Source organism: Pan troglodytes, chromosome 19 (assembly GCF_028858775.2).
Source record: "Pan troglodytes isolate AG18354 chromosome 19, NHGRI_mPanTro3-v2.0_pri, whole genome shotgun sequence".
Lineage (NCBI taxonomy): Eukaryota > Metazoa > Chordata > Mammalia > Primates > Hominidae > Pan > Pan troglodytes.
This window is the reverse complement of record NC_072417.2, coordinates 27,909,195-27,928,723: the sequence shown is the minus strand read 5'-3', so window position 1 is coordinate 27,928,723 and position 19,529 is coordinate 27,909,195. Positions and strand designations below refer to the sequence as shown.

General features: G+C 54.0%; 1 protein-coding gene across 4 annotated transcripts; it reads left to right on the top strand.

Annotated features, from left to right (window-relative positions):
- Positions 1–10: 10 nt before the first annotated feature.
- Positions 11–18,405, top strand: RAPGEFL1 (Rap guanine nucleotide exchange factor like 1). Of its 4 annotated transcripts, XM_016931862.4 has the most exons (16): positions 1,388–1,477; positions 4,395–4,469; positions 4,713–4,791; positions 7,301–7,436; positions 7,668–7,765; positions 11,625–11,737; positions 11,967–12,134; positions 13,198–13,295; positions 13,404–13,526; positions 14,080–14,258; positions 14,346–14,436; positions 14,977–15,027; positions 15,370–15,457; positions 15,690–15,754; positions 16,127–16,181; positions 16,428–18,405. In XM_016931862.4, the coding sequence occupies exons 2-16, from the start codon at positions 4,457–4,459 to the stop codon at positions 16,550–16,552; spliced, it is 1,482 nt and encodes a 493-aa protein (XP_016787351.1). In that variant the 5' UTR covers positions 1,388–1,477; positions 4,395–4,456; the 3' UTR covers positions 16,553–18,405. The 4 variants fall into 4 exon arrangements, with proteins under 4 accessions (XP_016787350.1, XP_016787349.1, XP_016787351.1 ...); XM_016931861.4 differs by lacking the exons at positions 1,388–1,477; positions 4,395–4,469 and adding an exon at positions 11–201; XM_016931860.4 differs by lacking the exon at positions 4,395–4,469 and having other exon boundaries at positions 871–1,477.
- Positions 18,406–19,529: the final 1,124 nt, after the last annotated feature.

The following is a 19,529-nucleotide window of genomic DNA, read 5'->3' as shown; positions in this document are numbered from 1 at the left end:
CCCAGCTAGACCTGCCACAACCTGCTGCTCCCTGCCTGGCTCCTACCTGCCTGCCAGTACCTGCCCACAGACCAGGCCCACACCACCTATTGTGCCCTACCAGAGAGGACAGATGGGCACCGCCTCCAGTGGCAATGCTAATTCACCCAAGAGGCCTTCCCAGCTCTTCTCACAGAAGGAAGATAAACTCCACATATTTCTGTGAGTATGAGAAAGGTGCACACTCTTGGGTTCAGCAATCTGTAGGCCTGACTTGGGTACACAGGTAGGTGAGTGAAGGTGTCCAGGCCACAGACCTGTCCTGACTCTTTGAAATGATGCTGAGACCCGGTTATCCCTTGAGCCAGGAATCCTTCCCCATTGGTAAATCTCTGACTTACCTTTGCCCTTAATTTCTTCTGCTTAGAACCCAAGTCCCTTACTGCTTCCCTCGCGGTCAACCCCAGCGCGCGAGTTCAAGCCTCGTGCGGCGCGGGGGCGAGCCGAGGAAGGGCAGGGGCGGGGACTGGGCGGGGACTGGAGGAGGGGGCGCGGTCTCGGTTCTGCCACCTTCCCCCTCTTCACGGCCAGGAGCGCAGCCGCCGCCGCCGCCGCCGCCGCCGCCGCCGCCGCCGCGTCCTCTCAGCCTTGCGCTCCGCCCGCTGCCTCTGCCGCCGCAGCGCAGAGCCGGGCGCACCGGCCCCGCAGCCTGCCCACTCTTCGGGCCGCGTGCCGGCTGCAGCCAGTATGGGGGGTTGCTGAGAGCGAGCACTCCTTTCCTCTGGCACCTCCCCCGGCTACTGGCCACTGGACTCTGGCCAGCGAGGCTCGGCACCTCTGGCCCCCAGTCTGGCGCCTGGCACGGCCCTCTACTCTGCTCCTCCAGCTCTGAGCATCGTGTCTTCGCCGCCCCCCCCCGCCCGCGCCTGGGATACCTGGGTCCCCCGGCGACCCCTAGGAGAGGGGCGGGGGGGGGGCATGAAGCCGCTGGAGAAATTTCTGAAGAAGCAGACGTCGCAGCTGGCGGGCCGAACGGTGGCGGGAGGTCCCGGCGGGGGTCTGGGGAGCTGCGGTGGGCCTGGAGGGGGTGGGGGACCCGGCGGGGGCGGTGGTCCAGCCGGGGGACAGCGGTCGTTGCAGCGGCGTCAGAGCGTGTCTCGCCTGCTGCTCCCCGCTTTCCTCCGGGAGCCCCCCGCCGAGCCGGGGCTGGAGCCGCCCCCTGAGGAGGAAGGAGGAGAGCCGGCGGGGGTCGCGGAGGAGCCGGGCAGCGGGGGGCCCTGCTGGCTGCAGCTGGAGGAGGTGCCGGGGCCCGGGCCGCTCGGGGGAGGGGGGCCCCTGCGCTCCCCTTCCTCCTACTCATCTGACGAGCTGTCCCCGGGCGAGCCCTTGACTTCGCCGCCCTGGGCCCCTCTGGGCGCCCCCGAGCGGCCGGAGCATCTTCTCAACCGGGTTCTGGAGCGGCTTGCTGGAGGGGCTACCAGGGACAGCGCCGCCTCAGGTAAGGAGCCGGTGGGCTCGAACACCCAGAGCAGGGGCTGGCCCCGGCTCCTCTTCCTTGCCCTTGGAGCGTAGGGGTGGCGCCGTGCCGGGGCTTGGTTATAGGGTTGAGTGGTCCGTGGAAGCCGGCTAGGGGCCTAGCGGAGGTACAGACCCTCCCGCGGAAGAGGAGAGCAGTACCCACCTTCCTCCCTACAGCAGCCTCACCCTCGTCTGGAGAAGCAGCTGAGCCTCTTACTCTCCTTCAGCCACCCTTCCTTTCCCCTGGGCATTGGAGCCACTGACTCCCATGGGTCCCTGATGTTGAATACCTCCTCCTGTGGTCCCAAATTAGGGCCTGACACATTAAAATGGAAGCTGCCCAGCGCAGCCATGCCACCCGCCAGAGGTGCTTGAGCCCTGAAAACCCTGGGGTCCCTGACTGTTCAGAGGCCTGCACAGCGCAGGCTGACCCACCCAGGGAGGCAGTGCCAGACAGGCACAGGCCCCAAGCTGCCTTTTAGGCATCAGCAAAGGGATGCGTTGTCCTTAGCAGTTTGGTGGGGGGGATAGTATTCTCCTTGGGCTGGACTCAGAAGGTGTCTGGGAGGGGAGAGGTGGCTGGGCCGGCATCATGGCCCTGCAGCATCCAGGGTGTCCAAGCGCCTCCAGCTTCCACCCTTCGGTGGCAGGCCTCAGCACACGGCTTTTTTTTTTTTTTCTTTTGGAGATGTAGTCTCACTGTCACCCAGGCTGGAGTGCAGTGGCGCGATCTCAGCTCACTGCAACCTCCACCGCCCAGGTTCAAGCGATTCTCCTGCCTCAGCCTCCTGAGTAGCTGGGACTACAGGCATGTGGCACCACACCTGGCTAATTTTTGTATTTTTAGTAGAGACAGGGGTTTCACCGTGTTAGCCAGGATGGTCTCGAACTCCTGACCTCGTGATCCACCTGCCTTGGCCTCCCAAAGTGCTGGGATTACAGGCGTGAGCCACTGGCCTGGCTAATTTTTGTAGTTTTAGTAGAGACGGGGTTTCGGGGTTTCACCAACTTGGTCAGGCTGGTCTTGAACTCCTGACCTCGTTATCTACCTCCCCCCACCCCCACCCCACGGCCTCCCAAAGTGCTGGGATTACAGGCGTGAGCCACCGGACCTGGCACACGGCCTCTTTAAAACATAATCACCACACCCTGAGAAGCTTATTCCCTAAATGATGATACTATTTCACCACTCCCTTTCAGCACCCCTACTAAGGGGCCTTTGAGGAAACCAAGGCCCCAAATCTGGTTAGTTCTGAGGTAGAAGACCGAGGGTTCTTTAGGTCTAGCTCTAGGCATTACTCTAAGCCCAGGAGGGTCTGAGGTTTGGGAGCCCCAGCTGAGGCCCTAATGGTGAAGGCTTTCACACTTGCTCTCAGCCCTCAGCAGGGAACCCCAACCTAGATGTGTGGAGGGGGGCTCCACTCTCCTAGATCCTTCTCAAGACCTGGGTCCTCTCCTTTGGCGCAGGCTGTAGTTGCCCTGGGGAGCTGACACCTTTTGGATTTAATTAGAAAAATATCAGACACACACAGCTCTCCTAACCATAACTTCCCGCCTACACCACACACCCTGTGTCTCTATGACACATTCCCTAGGGAGGCTGTACATTGGCCCAGAGCCTGCTTTGGAAAAGACAGATGCCCAACTGTGGCCCCCATATCAGCATCTCCCCAACTCTGCCCCATCTTACTCTTCCTTTGCTCCAGCTTAGGAATCCTGTGAGATAAAGTCTATGAAGGATGTCAGGCCTCTCGTTTCCTCACCCTCATCCCTGAAGCTGGGGGTCAGAGCTGGAGGCTCTCTGACTCATTGTAAGAACACAGCAGGGTAGCTGGGCAGGGAGGAAAAGGGAGAAGCTGTCTTTCCCCTTTTACAGGGGCCTGGTGCCACACGCTCCGCTCATTCTCCCCTGGGGTAAGACTCCTGAAATGTCACCCATGTTATCTGGCAGCCTGGATCCCCAGAGTAACTAGTTTGGGAAATTCCAAACCAGTCCCAGGTGAATGAGAATCAGCTTAACCTGCCACTCTGATGTTCTCCAATAAAACCAATGTTCTCAAGTCATCCTGGTCTCCTCCCAGGGTGTGTGGGAGGAGAGAACTTACAGAAGTTACTCTGAACCTACCAAAGCCTCTCCAACGTCCAAGCAGCCCCCTCTGACCACTAGGTTTTACCCTAACACTCTGCTTGCCTCAGGCATATTGAGAAAAGGACAAAGACTCAGGATTCTGGGTTCTTATTCCAGCTCTAGGCAAGTCCCTCCCAGCTCTGGGCCTCAGTTTCACATTTGCGAAATGAAATCCTTGAAGTCAATTACTTTGTGTTGGTTTTCCTCCTCCGCCTTCATGGCTAGAACTGACCACAGGAGATAGTGAACCAAGGGCAGTCAGAAGCCTTGGTTTTGTCCTGGGACAGTGCCTGGGGACCTGGCCCTAACCAGTCCTGGTGAGGACACCTGGCTCCCTCCCTGCACCTTGTCTGTCTGTGTGTGCCAGGTGGCCCTGCCCCACCCCAGGGCTGGCTGCAAGTCAGGGCGACCTTGTACCCGGCTGACTGGCTGAGCCAGGCCCAGACGGGGGTGTGGAGGGGAAAGGGGTGGTGAGAGGAGCCGCTCCCCTTCACCATTCCATCATTAACCCTTCTGTCTCTGGGCCCCTAAAGGACACAGGATTTCTATTTAAAGGTTCTGGGATCAAAGCGATGGCAGTCTCTCCATCTCCCTTTTAATCAGGCTGGTTCCCACCTGCCTAGTTAGAACTCAAAGCTGTTAGGTGGGGAATGGGGAGGGGAAGAGGGATACACACACATGCACACACACAGTCCCCACTGATGCTAACCTCTGTGTTTGGAAATACTCTTTGTCTGGAGACTCTTCTGTGGGCTACTTCTTTTTTCAGGCAGAACTCAACCTTGGTGTGTTATCTGACCAACTTCCCACATACGCTGAAGAGAAGTGCACATGGCCATCAAAGGCACGCCCCCCCCCCCCTCCCTTCAGCTGCCTTGGCAGCTGCCGAACCCACCCCCGCAGTGGCTGCCCAGAACCTTTACACGTGTGTGTGTGCGCGTGTGCAGAGCATGACAAGGCAGGTGGCTGGGGCTCCAGCCTGGCTAAAGAGAACTTGCCCTCAGGGGCAAGAGAGGGAGGCACTGCATTTCCAGTTTCATTCTGGAAGTGCCCACCTGACATCTGTGGTGCCCACTGATCTTTACAGATATCCTGCTGGATGACATTGTCCTTACCCATTCTCTCTTCCTCCCAACGGAGAAATTTCTGCAGGAGCTACACCAGTAATATCCTTTTGTGGAGTTTGGAAAAGGAGAGGTCAGAAGGGAGCCACTCCCTCCGTCCCACATGCAATCTCAGAGCCTAAACTCTCCCCTAGGAAACATACCTGGGGCCGAGTGCGGTGGCTCACACCTGTAATCCCAGCACTTTGGGAGGCTGAGGCAGGCGGATCACCTGAGGTCAGGAGATCAAGACCAGCCAGGCTAACATAGTGAAACACCATCTCTACTAAAAATAGAAAAAATTAGCCAGGCATGGTGCCACGCACCTGTAATCTCAGCTACTTGGGAGGCTGAGGCAGGAGAATCACTTGAACCCGGGAGGCAAAGGTTGCAGTGAGCCGAGATCGCGTCACTACACTCCAGCCTGAGTGACAGAGTGAGACTCCATCTCAAAAAAAAAAGAAAAGAAAACATACCTGGGTTTCAGTCCCAGCTTTTCTACTCATCAGCTGTGTGACTTGTACAGATTACCTAACCTCATGGGGACTCAGTTTCCTTTTCTGTAAAATGGAGGTAAATAGCACCTGCCCTGCCTATCTATTAGCTGCTATGAAGATCAGTCTGATAGCAGATGTGGGAGTGCTTTGGAGGCTGCAGAGCCCTGTACAAATGAAAGGTGTTATTTATTTATTTATTTTGAGATGGAGTCTTGCTCTGTCACCCAGGCTGGAGTACAGTGGTGCGACCTCGGCTCACTGCAGCCTCTGCCTCCTGGGTTCAAGCGATTCTCCTGCCTCAGCCTCCCCCATAGCTGGGGACTACAGGCGCACACCACCACACCTGGCTACTTTTTGTATTTTTTGGTGGAGACGGAGTTTCACCATGTTGCCCAGGCTGGTCTCGAACTCCTGACCTCAAGTGATTCGCCTGCCTTGGCCTCCCAGAGTGCTGGGATTAAAGGCGTGAGCCACTGCGCCCAGCCAAGGTGTTATTATTCTATAAGGGCACCTCTATCCCCACTGAATTATTGCTCTAAAACATCTGGTTGCCCAGTGAGTTATGATGGGGTCTGATGTAAACATCAGGCCATGGTTGTGCTTCAGTAGGGTCTGCTAGAGAGGAGCCACTGGATGGGCTATTCATAGGGTCTCATGTAAGCATGGGCCTCTCACAGAGTTATTTTAGGACCTAATTGTAAATGTCAGACCACTGAGTAGAATGTTACAGGCTCCCAGCCAGGCACGGTGGCTCATGACTTTAATCACAGCACTTTGGGAGGCTGGGGCGGGTGGATCACTTGAGGGCAGGAGTTCGAGATCAGCCTGGCCAACAAGGTGAAACTCCGTCTCTACTAAAACACAAAAAATTAGCCGGGCTTGGTGGCAGGCACCTATAATCTCAGCTACTCAGGAACCTGAGGGAGGAGAATCGCTTGAACCCAGGAGGCAGAGGTTGCAGTGAGCTGAGATCGAGCCATTGCACTCCAGCCTGGGCAACAGAGTGAGACTCCCTCTCAAATAAATAAATAAATAAAAGTAACAAGCTGTCTTAGAAACATCAGGCCTTCCAGTGAGGTATAGTCAGGTTTGTGGTAAACACCATTGGCGTTTATTAGGCGCACTGTGAGCTCCAGGCCCTGGGCTGGTCAGAGGTTGGATGGGTCTGGGCAGGGTATCCTCAAGTGAAGATCTAACCTGTCTAACCTGCAGGAGCTGGATGTGGTCAAGTGGTCATCGCTACCTACTCTAAGCAAAAGCCTGGGCTGGGGCATGAGGAGGTCTTGGCTCCAGGACCACCGAAACTCCTTTCTCTCTGGCCCCAAATCTAGAGAATACTTGGAGGCAATTTAGCCTCCCATCTTTCTTTTCTTTTCTTTTCTTTTCTTTTTTTTTTTTTTTTTTTTTTGAGACGGAGTCTCGCTCTGTCGCCCAGGCTGGAGTGCAGTGGCGCGATCTCGGCTCACTGCAACCTCCGCCTCCCGGGTTCAAGTGATTCTCTTGCCTCAGCCTCCCGAGTAGCTGGGATTACAGGCGTACGCCACCACTCCCAGCTAATTTTTTGTATTTTTAGTAGAGATGAGGTTTCACCATGTTGACCAGGATAGTCTCAAACTCCTGACCTTAAGTGATCCACCTGCCTCAGCCTTGCAAAGGGCTGGGATTACAGGTGTGAGCCACCGCGCCTGGCCTTTTTTTTTTTTTGCCTTTTTTTTTTTTTTTTGAGACAGAGTCATTCTCTGTCGCCCAGGCTGGAGTGCAATGGTGCGACTTTGGCTCACTGCAACCTCTGCCTCCCAGGTTCAAACGATTCTTGTGCCTCAGCCTCCAGCGTAGCTGGGATTACAGGTGCACACCACCATGCCCGTCTAATTTTTGTATTTTTAGTAGAGTCTTGGTTTCACCATGTTGGCCAGACTGGTCTCGAACTCCTGACCTCAGGTGATCCGCCCGCCTCAGCTTCCCAAACTGCTGGGATTATAGGCGTGAGCCACTGCGCCCAGCCTAGCCTCCCATCTTTCTTCTCAATTCCTCAGGTCTGCTTGCGTAGGGATTTTTCTTAACTTAAGGGTCAGCTTTGTTCGGGCAGGAGGCATGGAGGGCCCTGAAGGGCTGGGCCGGAAGCAAGCCTGTCTAGCCATGCTTCTCCATTTCTTGGACACCTACCAGGGGCTGCTTCAAGAGGAAGAGGGGGCCGGCCACATCATCAAGGTGGGCCTGGGGGAAGAGAAGGTGGGTAAACAGGTTATTAGCTCTGGAAGGGGGCCCCTGTGAAGGAGCCATACTTCTCATTCTGGGTACCTGGAAGGAAGAGATGCCAGGGGGCCTTAGCTTATATGGCTCTCCTGTGCTCAAAGGTATGGAGACCTTGCCCGGCCCCTGCAGAGAGTAGCCCTTGGAATGAGACCCCTTCCTTCACCTTCTTTGTCCTCCTCTCTCCAGGATCTATACCTGCTAATTATGAAGGACGAGTCCCTTTACCAGGGCCTCCGAGAGGACACTCTGAGGCTGCACCAGCTGGTGGAGACGGTGGAACTAAAGTGAGGGGGAGTGGGGCAGGGGCGGGAACAGGAAAGTGGTCCCCTGCGTTCCTCTACTACAGGGGCTGCCTCTGGCCTATTGGCTGCAATATGGATTTGCTTGTTTGTTTGTTTGGAGACAGAGTCTCACTTTGTCGCCTAGGCTGGAGAACAGTGGTGCGATCTCGGCTCACAGCAACCTCCACCTCTTGGGTTGAAGTGATTCTCATGCCTCAGCCTCCTGAGTAGCTGGGATTACAGGGGTGCACCATGCCCAGCTAATTTTTGTACTTTTAGTAGAGATGGGTTTCACCATGTTGGTCAGGCTGTTCTTGAACTCCTGGCCTCAAGTGATCTGCCTGCCTCAGCCTCCCAAAGTGCTGGGATTACAGGTGTGAGCCACTGTGTCTGGCTTCCAATATGGTTTTATTTCAGCTCCTTTCTCTCACTGAAGGGTGGCACAAAGCACTGTCTCCAGTCACTTTTTTGTCCATTCTCCCATTCATTTGTCTGATAATCCAGTGGTGTACTGGTAAATATTTAACAACCAGTGCTGCAGGAGAAAGAGCCCTGATTTGTAGCTTTTGCTGATTCCTACAGTGTAAACTCTGTCACCATGGCTGATTTCAAGCTACCAATGTGACAACACTGAAGGAGGAGTTGGGAAGAGACATGCAGCACAGGCTGTTACGTAGTATCTCCACCATACAGTAGATGTAGTAAAAGCTAGTAAAATGGCTGGGCAAGGTGGCTTATGCCTGTAATCCCAGCACTTTGGGAGGTCAAGATGGGTGGAGCACTTAAGGTCAGGAGTTCAAGACCAGCCTGGCTAACACTGTGAAACCCTGTCTCCACTACAAAAAAAAAAAAAAAAGGCTGTGTGCCAAGGCAGGCAGATCATGAGGTCAGGAGTTTGAGAGCAGCCCGGCCAATATGGTGAAACCCTGTCTCTACTAAAAATACAAAAATTAGCTGGGCGTGGTAGGGCGCTCCTGTAGTCCCAGCTACTTGGGAGGCTGAGGCAGAAGAATTGCTTGAATCCAGGAGGTGGAGGTTGCAGTGAGCTGAGATCATGCCACTGCACTCCAACCTGGGCGACAGAGTGAGATTCTGTCTCAAAAAAAAAAAAAAAAAAGAAAAAGAAAAATTAGCTGGGGGTGGTGGTACGTGCCTGTAGTCCCAGCTACTCAGGAGGCTGAGGCAGGAGAATTGCTTGAACCCAGGAGATGGAGGTTGCAGTGAGCTGAAATCACCTTACTGCACTCCAGCCTGGGTGACAGAGCGAGACTCCGTCTCTAAAGAAAAAAAAAAAGGCCGGGTGCGGTGGCTCACACCTGTAATCCCAGCACTTTGGGAGGCTGAGGCAGGCAGATCATGAGAGGCAGATCATGAGATCAGGAGTTCGAGACCAGCCTGACCAACATGGTGAAACCCCATCTCTACTAAAAATACAAAAATTAGCTGGGCATGGTGGCACATGCCTGTAATCCCAGCTACTCAAGAGGCTGAGGCAGGAGAATGTCTTGAATCCAGGAGGCAGAGGTTGTAGTGAGCCAAGATTGCATCACTGCATTCCAGCCTGGGTGACAGAGTGGACTCCGTCTCAAAAAAAAAAAAAAAAAAAAAAAGAGGTGGGCTGGGTGTGGTGGCTCACGCCTGTAATCCCAGCACTTTGGGAGGCCGAGGCAGGCAGAATGAGGTCAAGAGATCGAGACCATCCTGGCCAACATGGTGAAACCCTGTCTGTACTAAAAATACAAAAATTAGCCGGGCGTGGTGGTACACACCTGTAATCCCAGCTACTCGGGAGGCTGAGGCAGGAGAATTGCTTGAATCCAGGAGGTGGAGGTTACAGTGAGCTGAGATTGTGGCACTGCACGCCAGCCTGATGACAGAGCAAGACTCTGTCTCAAAAAAAAAAAAAAAAAAGTAGTGCAAACAGGAAGGAAACTTTTTTTGGTAATAACTTATTTGATTATAAATTTTATGTATTATTTATTAATTTGTATTATTATTTTTTAATAGAGACGGTTTCATTATGTTGTCCAGGCTGGGCTCCAGCAATCCTCCCACCTTGGCCTCCCAGAGTGTTGGGATTCTAGGTGTAAGCCACCACACCTGGCCTGACTATAAGTTTATAAAACATATATATTTATATATGGAGATATATTTGTTTATTTATATTTTAATGGCTCTTTAAAAAACAGTTGGTAAAATTCCCCAGAACTTAACAGTATGCTCTTGTGAGCCAGCGTGAACCAGCTTCAGGACACCACTGTATCCATCCATCCATGAATCCATTCTGCCCTTTTAGTTTCTCTCTTCTCTTGTCCCCACCACCACAACCCTTAGGGAGGCCTCAGCTTGTGGTCTAGCATCCTTCCCTGCCTTCTCTGTGCTGACACTAGAGAGATCTTTCATGCTCCTGTTCCAAAGGCATCCCTGCTCCCCATGCTTCCAAGAGAAAGTGAAACATCCCAGCATTCAATACCCTTCCCTTCCTGCCTTCTGCTGATCCTTCCCATCTCATCTCCTACATCCCCTCCATCCATGACACCTCAACTCCTGCACTCTCGAACTTCCCATGGTCGGTTATATTGTCCACCCCAGAATGCCCTCCTCCCACCATGTTTTCTTTTTTTTTTTGAGACAGAGCCTGGCTCTGTCGCCCAGGCTGGAGTGCAGTGGTGTGATCTCGGCTCACTGCAAGCTCTACCTCCCGGGTTCACACCATTCTCCTGCCTCAGCCTTCTGAGTAGCTGGGACTACAGGCGCCTGCCACCACGCCCGGCTAATTTTTTATATATTTTTTAGTAGAGACGGGGTTTCATCGTGTTAGCCAGGATGGTCTAGATCTCCTGACCTCGTGATCCGCCCGCCTTGGCCTCCCAAAGTGCTGAGATTACAGGCGTGAGCCACCGCGCCTGGCCTTTTTTTTTTTTTTTTTTTGAGATGGAATCTTGCTGTGTTGCCAGGCTGGAGTGCATGGCGTGATCTCAACTCACTGCAACCTCTGCCTCCTGGGTTCAAGCGATTCTCCTGCCTCAGCCTCCCGAGTAGCTGGGATTACAGGTGCACGCCACTACGCCTGGCTAATTTTTGTATTTTTAGTAGAGACGGGGTTTCACCATGTTGGCCAGGCTGGTCTTGAACTCCTGGCCTCAAGTGATCTGCCCACCTCAGCTTCCCAAAGTGCTGGGATTACAGGTGTGAGCCACTGCACCTGGCCTCCACCTCCTTCTCTTCCTGCTTTCCTCCAAGGCCCAGGTCAAATGCCATCTTCTCAATGAAAACTTCCCAGATCTTCCTTTTAGGAATAGCTTTCTTCTTCCCCCACACCAGCATAACTCTCCTGGTACCTTTGTTATATTATCAACACCTCCTGCCTGGTATTAGAAGTAGCTGTATGCCTGTCTATCTCCTTCCTAGACTGTGAAGTTCTTTTCAGCAAAATTCAGCAAACAGCTGCTGACCTACTACCTACCATGTGTCAAGCAGTGTGTTAGGCCCTGGAGGATGAAAAGATACTCAGTAAGAACCAAATCCCAGTCCTCAAGAGCTCTCAATCTCATAGAAGAGATAAGAGGTGAACATAAACATTATCCCAATGTTCTATAGTAGTTGAGAGAAGAAAGTGACCTTCCTGGTGGGTGGGGTGGACCAGAGAAGAATTCATGGAAGAGGTGGCATTTGATTAGGGTTACTTGGATAATTATCCCATACTGCTCATTGTCCTCTCTTCTGACCCCCTTAACCACCTGAAACTGGTGCTGGTGCATCCTTGACCCAATTCTGATATTCTTGCTTGATGTTGCCTGCTTGGTGTTGGTTGTCCATATGCCTGGCAGGGCGTGCTGATGCCCAGCTGTGTCCATGCCAGGATTCCAGAGGAGAACCAGCCACCCAGCAAGCAGGTGAAGCCACTCTTCCGCCACTTCCGCCGGATAGACTCCTGTCTGCAGACCCGGGTGGCCTTCCGGGGCTCTGATGAGAGTGAGTGTGGGCATTAGGAGGGGCAGGGTGTCCTGAGTGGCTCAGGGGGACATGTCTCTGGGTCTTGAGCACCCTCAGTGGCATCTCCCTGGGTGGTAGAACCAGCCCCTTTCACAGGACCTTCTTCAGAGGCCAGCCTCTGGTGGGGAATAGAGGCACCCTGGAGGAGACTGTGCCAGCTGCTGCCACTCTGCCCTCTGTTGAAAGCCATTTTCCTGTTTCCGTCCAGTCTTCTGCCGTGTATACATGCCTGACCACTCTTATGTGACCATACGCAGCCGCCTTTCAGCATCTGTGCAGGACATTCTGGGCTCTGTGACGGAGAAACTTCAATATTCAGAGGAGCCCACGGGGCGTGAGGATTCCCTCATCCTGGTAGCTGTATCCTCCTCCGGAGGTGAGGGTCAGGAAGAACTGGGCTGATGCTCCGAGAGGAGAAACTCACAAGCTCAGGGCTCTGGGGGAGGGGTAGAGACTGAATTCTAGGCCCTTGCTACTCAAAGTATGGTCCCGGGACAAGCCTCATGTGCATCACCTGGGAACTTGTTAGGATGCAGCATCTTGCTGGGTGCAGTGGTGCAAACCTGCAGTCCCAGCTACTCAGGAGGCTGAGGCAGGAGGATTGCTTGAGCCCAGGAATCCAAGGTAGTACATTATGATTGCACCTGTGAATAGGCATTGCGCCCTATCCTGGGCAACATAACAAGACTCTGTCTCTAAAAGAGATGCAGCATCTGAGACCCCACCCCGACCTGCTGGTCTTGTTCAAATTAGCATTTGGACAGGACCCCCCAGGGGACTCCTATGCCTACTAAAGTTTGGGAGGCACTAGCTGGGCATGGTGGTGTGCACCTGTAATCCCAGCTACTTGGGAGGCTGAGGCAGGAGAATCACTTGAACCGCGGAGGCGGAGGTTGCAGTGAGCCGAGATCAAGACACTGTGCTCCAGTCTGGGCAACAAGAGCGAAACTCCGTCTCAAAAAAAAAAAAAAAAAAGTTTGGGAGGCACTGGTCTAGGACTCAGGTTCTGATCTGAGTGCTGCCCCTCACTCACCTATGGATTGTATTCTGATCCTTTAACCTCCCTGTGTATGTAAGGATGCCACATTTCACAGGCTAAAGACACAGGATGAGTGGGAAGGCAGAAAGCCAGCAATGTCGCTGAAGCTTTGTTTTCCTCTACAGTAGGAAAAAATTTCAGCCTTCCCAGTGTCACAAGGACAACAGAGTAAGAGAAAAGCTGTGAAAGAAAGGGAGTAGAAAAAAAGTTATAAATGCAAAAGAAATAATCATTTGACAAATTCCAGATAAATATGGCATAAACTAGTGATAATATGAGTTCCATTAGTCTAGAATGTGTCAGTGTGGGGTGAGGAGTTTTTGGATAGGACAGTGCCAGTGTGGGATGTGTGAGGGTGCAGGCGGCAGGGGCTGAGGATGAGCAGCTCTTTCTCCTGCAGAGAAGGTCCTTCTCCAGCCCACTGAGGACTGTGTTTTCACCGCACTGGGCATCAACAGCCACCTGTTTGCCTGTACTCGGGACAGCTATGAGGCTCTGGTAAGAACTTCCCAAGGCCTTGACTGGAATGGAGGGCTGAGGGGGGCTGTGAGCAATCCCTCACCCTGCCACCAGGAGCCCAGCCCCTATGCCCCTGCCTGCCACCAGGTGCCCCTCCCCGAGGAGATCCAGGTCTCCCCTGGAGACACAGAGATCCACCGAGTGGAGCCTGAGGACGTTGCCAACCACCTAACTGCCTTCCACTGGGAGCTGTTCCGATGTGTGCACGAGGTGGGGACCTAGGCTGGTGCTATGCTGGGGGGCTGGAGGGAGAAATGTGCCATTGGGAGACGGTGTTCGCAGCACAACGTCCTGGTTCCAGGGCTCACTTGCAGCAAGCCCTTGGGCAACGCATGGCCGTAACCTTTGTTCCTCCATCTGAAAAAAATCGCAAAGAGAGAGACCCCAGAGCAGAGTGGCTCAGGGCCCAAGTGCTGTTTACACAGAACCTGACCCAGGATTTGTATTTTTAAAATATTCACTATTAAAGAAATAAAATAAGGCAGAGACAATAATGCGTAGCAGATGGTTGTCTTGAGGATGTCAGCCGTGAGCGAATGCCTGGCACCTAGTAAGTGCTCAGTAGCTGGTGAAATATTATTAATGCTGGTTGTTTTCTTTTTCCGCATCTTTGCCGCCTCCTGTCCTTTCTATTTTTCTATTTTCCACCCCTTCCGCCCCCGCCCTCCTGCCTTTCGCTCCTCATCGCCTTGCACTGCCATCTTCCCACCCACTCCCCTCACCCCCTGGCGCCCTGGCCGCCCCTCCGCTGCCGTGGGTGCAGCTGGAGTTCGTGGACTACGTGTTCCACGGGGAGCGCGGCCGCCGGGAGACGGCCAACTTGGAGCTGCTGCTGCAGCGCTGCAGCGAGGTCACGCACTGGGTGGCCACCGAAGTGCTGCTCTGCGAGGCCCCGGGCAAGCGCGCGCAGCTGCTCAAGAAGTTCATCAAGATCGCGGCCCTGTGAGTGCGGCCGTCGGCGGGATGGGGGGCCGGAGGCCGGAGGCCCGCGCCGCCGCCCGCCCCTGACCCCGCCTCCCACCCCCGCAGCTGCAAGCAGAACCAGGACCTGCTGTCTTTCTACGCCGTGGTCATGGGGCTGGATAACGCCGCTGTCAGCCGCCTTCGACTCACCTGGGAGGTGATGAGACCCCTCCCGTTCCTACCTGGGAATCTGGGCATCCCGGGCTCCCCGAAGTGCGTCCTCCCGGGACGGCCGCCGGCCTGGAGGGAGTCTTTGCGCCAGTTGGAGGGAGGCGCCCTCTTCTGGCATACGCAACCCCAGGGCGCACAGCTTGGCTAATGGACCCTGTCTTTGTGCAAATTAGTGAAAAGCCCGGATCCCGCCTGAGTCGCGGCAGGCAGCCCTTGGCCAGGTCAGATCGCAGACTTGGCTGTGGGAGTTGGGCTGATTTTCATCCACACTCAGTGGGGGCATCTTTATACAAAGCACCTGCATAAGACAGACCTGGCCTTCCCCAGAATAATGAATTCCTCTGGGCTGTTTCAAGCCTCTAGACTTAGCCAAGGCCTGACTTCATTTCCCCACCCACCAGCTTCCCAGCCCCCTACAAGCCATGCAGGCCCTTTTGCCCTCCAACAGGGAGAATTAATCCGAGGCTCCCATGTAACCCAAGGAGCTCCACTCTGATATCCCTTCTCCTTCCTTCAAACTCTGCAGAAGCTGCCAGGGAAATTCAAGAACTTGTTTCGCAAATTTGAGAACCTGACGGTGAGTGGGTTTGACTCTTTCTTCTGCTCTTGGACTGAGAGCCCAGAAACCCTCTGTTCCCATAAACCCCCTTCCTCAAGCTTTCCTTTCAAGGTGTTTAGTGTATGGGACCCCCCACCCTCCTTACCATGCTGGAGGGTGAGGTTGGAAGGATTGCGCCCCTGTTTTTCTTGAAGGAAAGGGGGAGTAGTCAGGTCCCTCCCCACCACACCATTAGAAAGCCCCCAGCACCCCTATCTGATCAGGAATGTATACAAGGCAGGGGGTGAGGGAGGAAGCTGAGGACATCTTTGGGATGCATTGGCCAGTCTGTCCCTTGATCTCTCTCCTGTGGAATACTAGGACCCCTGCAGGAACCACAAAAGCTACCGAGAAGTGATCTCCAAAATGAAGCCCCCTGTGATTCCCTTCGTGCCTCTGATCCTCAAAGGTGAGAGAGTTACTCCCAAGCTGTGCCACTTCCACCCATGCTTCCCTTCTCCTATGCCCTGCTTCTGACTTCCAGCCCCCTCTCGACTCAGCCCTGAGTACCCACCTGGAGAGGAGACCCCCACCACAGACGGAGTGGGTTCTGGGGAAGAGCGGGGTCCTCGGGTGCAGTGGCCCCTTTCGAACTCCTCTCTTATCCTTTCCTCACATTGGATTCTCTCCACATCCCCTAGACCTGACTTTCCTGCACGAAGGGAGTAAGACCCTTGTAGATGGTTTGGTGAACATCGAGAAGCTGGTGAGTGAGTGGCACTGCAAACCCCTAGTCCCACAAGTGGGGGGCTTGCATCCTCTCCCTCTCTCATCACCTCCCAAAAATAGCAGGCTTCCTCCAAGTGCCCAGCTTGCCTAACAGACTCTTGACTGTCTCCCTGGTGGCATCACTGTGGCAACCCACCCACAGGTGGCAGAGCTGACAGGCAGCTTGGGGGCAACTTCACCTCCCCCTCACATGGCACTCTGTTACACCCACTCCTTTGGTCCTTCAGAGACCCTCCAGAATTGGAGACTGGAGGGAGTAAAGCAGAGTGGGAGAATGGCGGAGGGGGAGCATAAGAGGGGGAGCCTCTTTCTGTGCCCCTTTCAAGGCTTATTCCTTGTCATCTCCCAGCATTCAGTGGCCGAAAAAGTGAGGACAATCCGCAAATACCGGAGCCGGCCCCTTTGTGAGTACCCAGGGTACTGAGAGCAGTACAGATAGAGCTTTGACTGAACGGGAGGGTTCAGGGGAGAACTCCCTGTCCAGATGTGTATTTCCATACACTTGCTGGTTCCCCATTCTCTCCTTGCCTCTGCAGAGGCCTTCCTGCCCAACATCTGTCTCAGTCCACAGCCTGATCTTCTGCCCGGTGTGTGTGTAGAGGAAGAAGGGAGGCTGGGAACCTGACTGCCTCTCCCTCTTTACCCACTAGGCCTGGACATGGAGGCATCCCCCCATCACCTGCAGACCAAGGCCTATGTGCGCCAGTTTCAGGTCATCGACAACCAGAACCTCCTCTTCGAGCTCTCCTACAAGCTGGAGGCAAATAGTCAGTGAGAGTGGAGGCTCCAGTCAGACCCGCCAGATCCTTGGGCACCTGGCACTCAAGCACTTTGCACGATGTCTCAACCAACATCTGACATCTTTCCCGTGGAGCAACTTCCTGCTCCACGGGAAAGAGGTCGATGGATTTACCCCTGGACCCATAAGTCTGTTCATCCTGCTGAAGTCCCCTCCCCATTGCTCCTTCAAGCCAAAACTACACTTTGCTGGTTCCTGTCCTCTCTGAGAAAGGGGATAGAAAGCTCCTTCCTCTATGTCCTCCCATCGAGATCTGTTCTGGGGATGGAGCTTCCAACTTCCTCTTGCAGCAGGAAAGAATGCTGCTCACCCTTCTGTCTTGCAGAGTGGGATTGTGGGAGGGATTGGCAGCCTTCTTCTCCACCACCTGTCCAGCTTCTTCCTGGTCAGGGCTGGGACCCCCAGGAATATTATGTTGCCGTGTGTGTGTGTGTGTGTGTGTGTGTGTGTGTGTGTGTGTGTGTGTGTCTTCTTTTAGGGAGCAGGAATGCATCTGGTAATTGAGGGTGGATGTTGTGTGTGCTGGGGAGGGGTCCTTCTGTTTGGTGCTACCCTTGTCTACTCTGCCCCTGGATGGTGCGGGGTGCTTTCTCCACCCCCACACTCCCTGCTCAGCTCCTCGTGCTGCCCTGCATGCCCAGGCTTGTGAGCCAAGCTGCTTTTTGGGGCAGGGAGTAGCAGCAGGTGGGAGGGGTTACCCATCAGCCCTTGCAAGTCCCCCACTCAGGCCTCTGGAAGGTCCAGGGATGGGCTCTGATGAGAGGGTAAAAGATGCTCAGGGAAACACAGGCCTCAGCTGCCTAGAGGACCCTCCCCCTGCCTTGCAGTGGGCTGGGGTAGAGCAGTATCAGGAGCTAGGGTTGTCTGCTGCCCACACTCCTGCTTTTTGGGATATCTAACTGCTAAGGAGGGAGTTGACATCCCCCTTCTGGCTCATGTGTCTGACACCAACAACATGGTCTCTGTCCCTCTCTCTTTGACTCTCCCTTTGTCCTCCCCATAGAGCTGGGGTGGGGTGGATCCCTATACCTGGGGCAGGCAGCCCCAAAGTGGGGGAGGGGGATGGCAGAGACTGTAAAGGCGCCACTGGACTCTGGCAAGGCCTTTATTACCTTTACTCCCCTCCCTCTCCCATCACCAGCCTCAAGGCCTGAGGGGTGCAGGGGCTCCTGGCAGCTACTGGGTGAGGTTTCCTGGCACAGACTCACCCTTCTTTCTGGCACCACCTCTTTCCCTTTTGAAGAGACAGCAACAGCCGTAGCAAAAGCAGCTGCTGCTCCTGCTATGAGGGTGTATATATTTTTTACCCAAAGCTCTGGAATTGTACATTTATTTTTTAAAACTCAAAGAGGGAAAGAGCCTTGTATCATATGTGAACATTGTATCATAGGTAACGTTGTACAGACCCTTTTATACGGTGATCTGTCTTGTTCCTGCAGCAAAAATCCTCTGTGGACATAGGCAGGTGCTGTGTCCCATGCCCTCTTGCCCTGACAGTGTCCCATGGGCCCCCTTCTGCTCCCTGCCCCCTCCCTGCTACTGCTGATGCACTCTCCTCTCCCTGCAGCCCCTGGCTTCCCAGCCTTCCTCCTGACCCCTTCCAACAGCCTTGGAACTCCAGCTGCCACCACCCTCTGGGTCAAACACTGGGACCCACTGGCCCAGTCTTGGCTGCTGCTTACCCCTAGCCTTGATGCCTGCCCAGGGACCCCCAGCCCCCTCCCGTTGCCCTGCAGCTTTAACAGAGTGAACCATGTGTATTGTATAGGCGCGGTTGTCATTGCAGAAACCGCTGGGTGGAGAAGAAGCCGATAAAGTCTATGAATCAACCTGCCTGTTGTTCTCCATTCTGTTTTCTTTGAGGCTGTGGAAGTGCTGAGGGAGGGGAGAGGGGATGGCCGCCCAGTGCTGTCAGGAGCAGGGCTGTTCTGGAGTGACTTTGAAAATGTGGGTGGCAGGGTACAGTGGCTCATGCTTGTAATCCCAGCACTTTGGGAGGCCGAGGCGGGCAGATCACCTGAGGGCGGGAGTTCGAGACCAGCCTGGCCAACATGGTGAAACCCTGTCTCTACTAAAAATACAAAAATTAGCCAGGTGTGGTGGTGCATGCCTGTAATCCCAGCTACTTGGGAGGCTGAGTCAGGAGAGTAGCTTGAACTCAGGAGGCGGAGGTTGCAAGGCACAGTGGCTCTCCAGCCTGGGCAACAGAGCAAGACTCTGCCAAAAAAAAAAAAAAATGTGGATGAGAGGAAAAGATGCCAACCTCACAAGACATTCACATAATGCCTGGAACTCAGAAGAGGGGATGGGATGTTTAAGTTCATACATGTTCCAGGTGGCATAAATATGAGATCACATTTAATTCTAATGCTAAGGTAGAAGATTGAGGCACAGCAGTCCCAGAATAATGACTAGTGAGGGCACTGGTCCCCTAACCCAGGTCTGTCCCCTGAAGACAGCATGTACTGTTCACACAACCAATATTTACCAGTTCTACTAAGTTTTTGTTTTGTTTTGTTTTGTTTTTTTTTGAGACGGAGTCTTGCTCTGTTGCCCAGGCTGGAGTGCAGTGGCGTGATGTCTGCTCACTGCAAACTCTGCCTCCCAGGTTCATGCCATTCTCCTGCCTCAGCCTCCCAAGTAGCTGGGACTACAGGTGCCCACCACCATGCCGGGCTAATTTTTTAAAAAATATTTTTAGTAGAGATGAGGTTTCACTGTGTTAGCCAGGATGGTCTGGATCTCCTGACCTCATGATCTGCCCACCTCGGCCTCCCAAAGTGCTGGGATTACAGGCTTGAGCCACCGCGCCTGGCCCAATCCTACTAAGATTATAGGGTGCAGAGAGCCTAGCGTTAGGCTTAAATGATAGCCTTAGTTCCAGGAGACATCATACACTCAAATAGGTATACCTGGGCCCTTGATAATCCCCATTCACATCTGTTTCTGCCTC

Coding starts and splice junctions, on each gene's coding strand:
- RAPGEFL1 (XM_016931860.4), top strand. CDS start 958: ATGAAGCCGCTGGAGAAATTTCTGAAGAAGCAGACGTCGCAGCTGGCG. Junction 7,766..11,624: donor GTGGAGACGGTGGAACTAAA/GTGAGGGGGAGT, acceptor TGTCCATGCCAG/GATTCCAGAGGAGAACCAGC. Junction 15,755..16,126: donor TGGTGAACATCGAGAAGCTG/GTGAGTGAGTGG, acceptor GTCATCTCCCAG/CATTCAGTGGCCGAAAAAGT.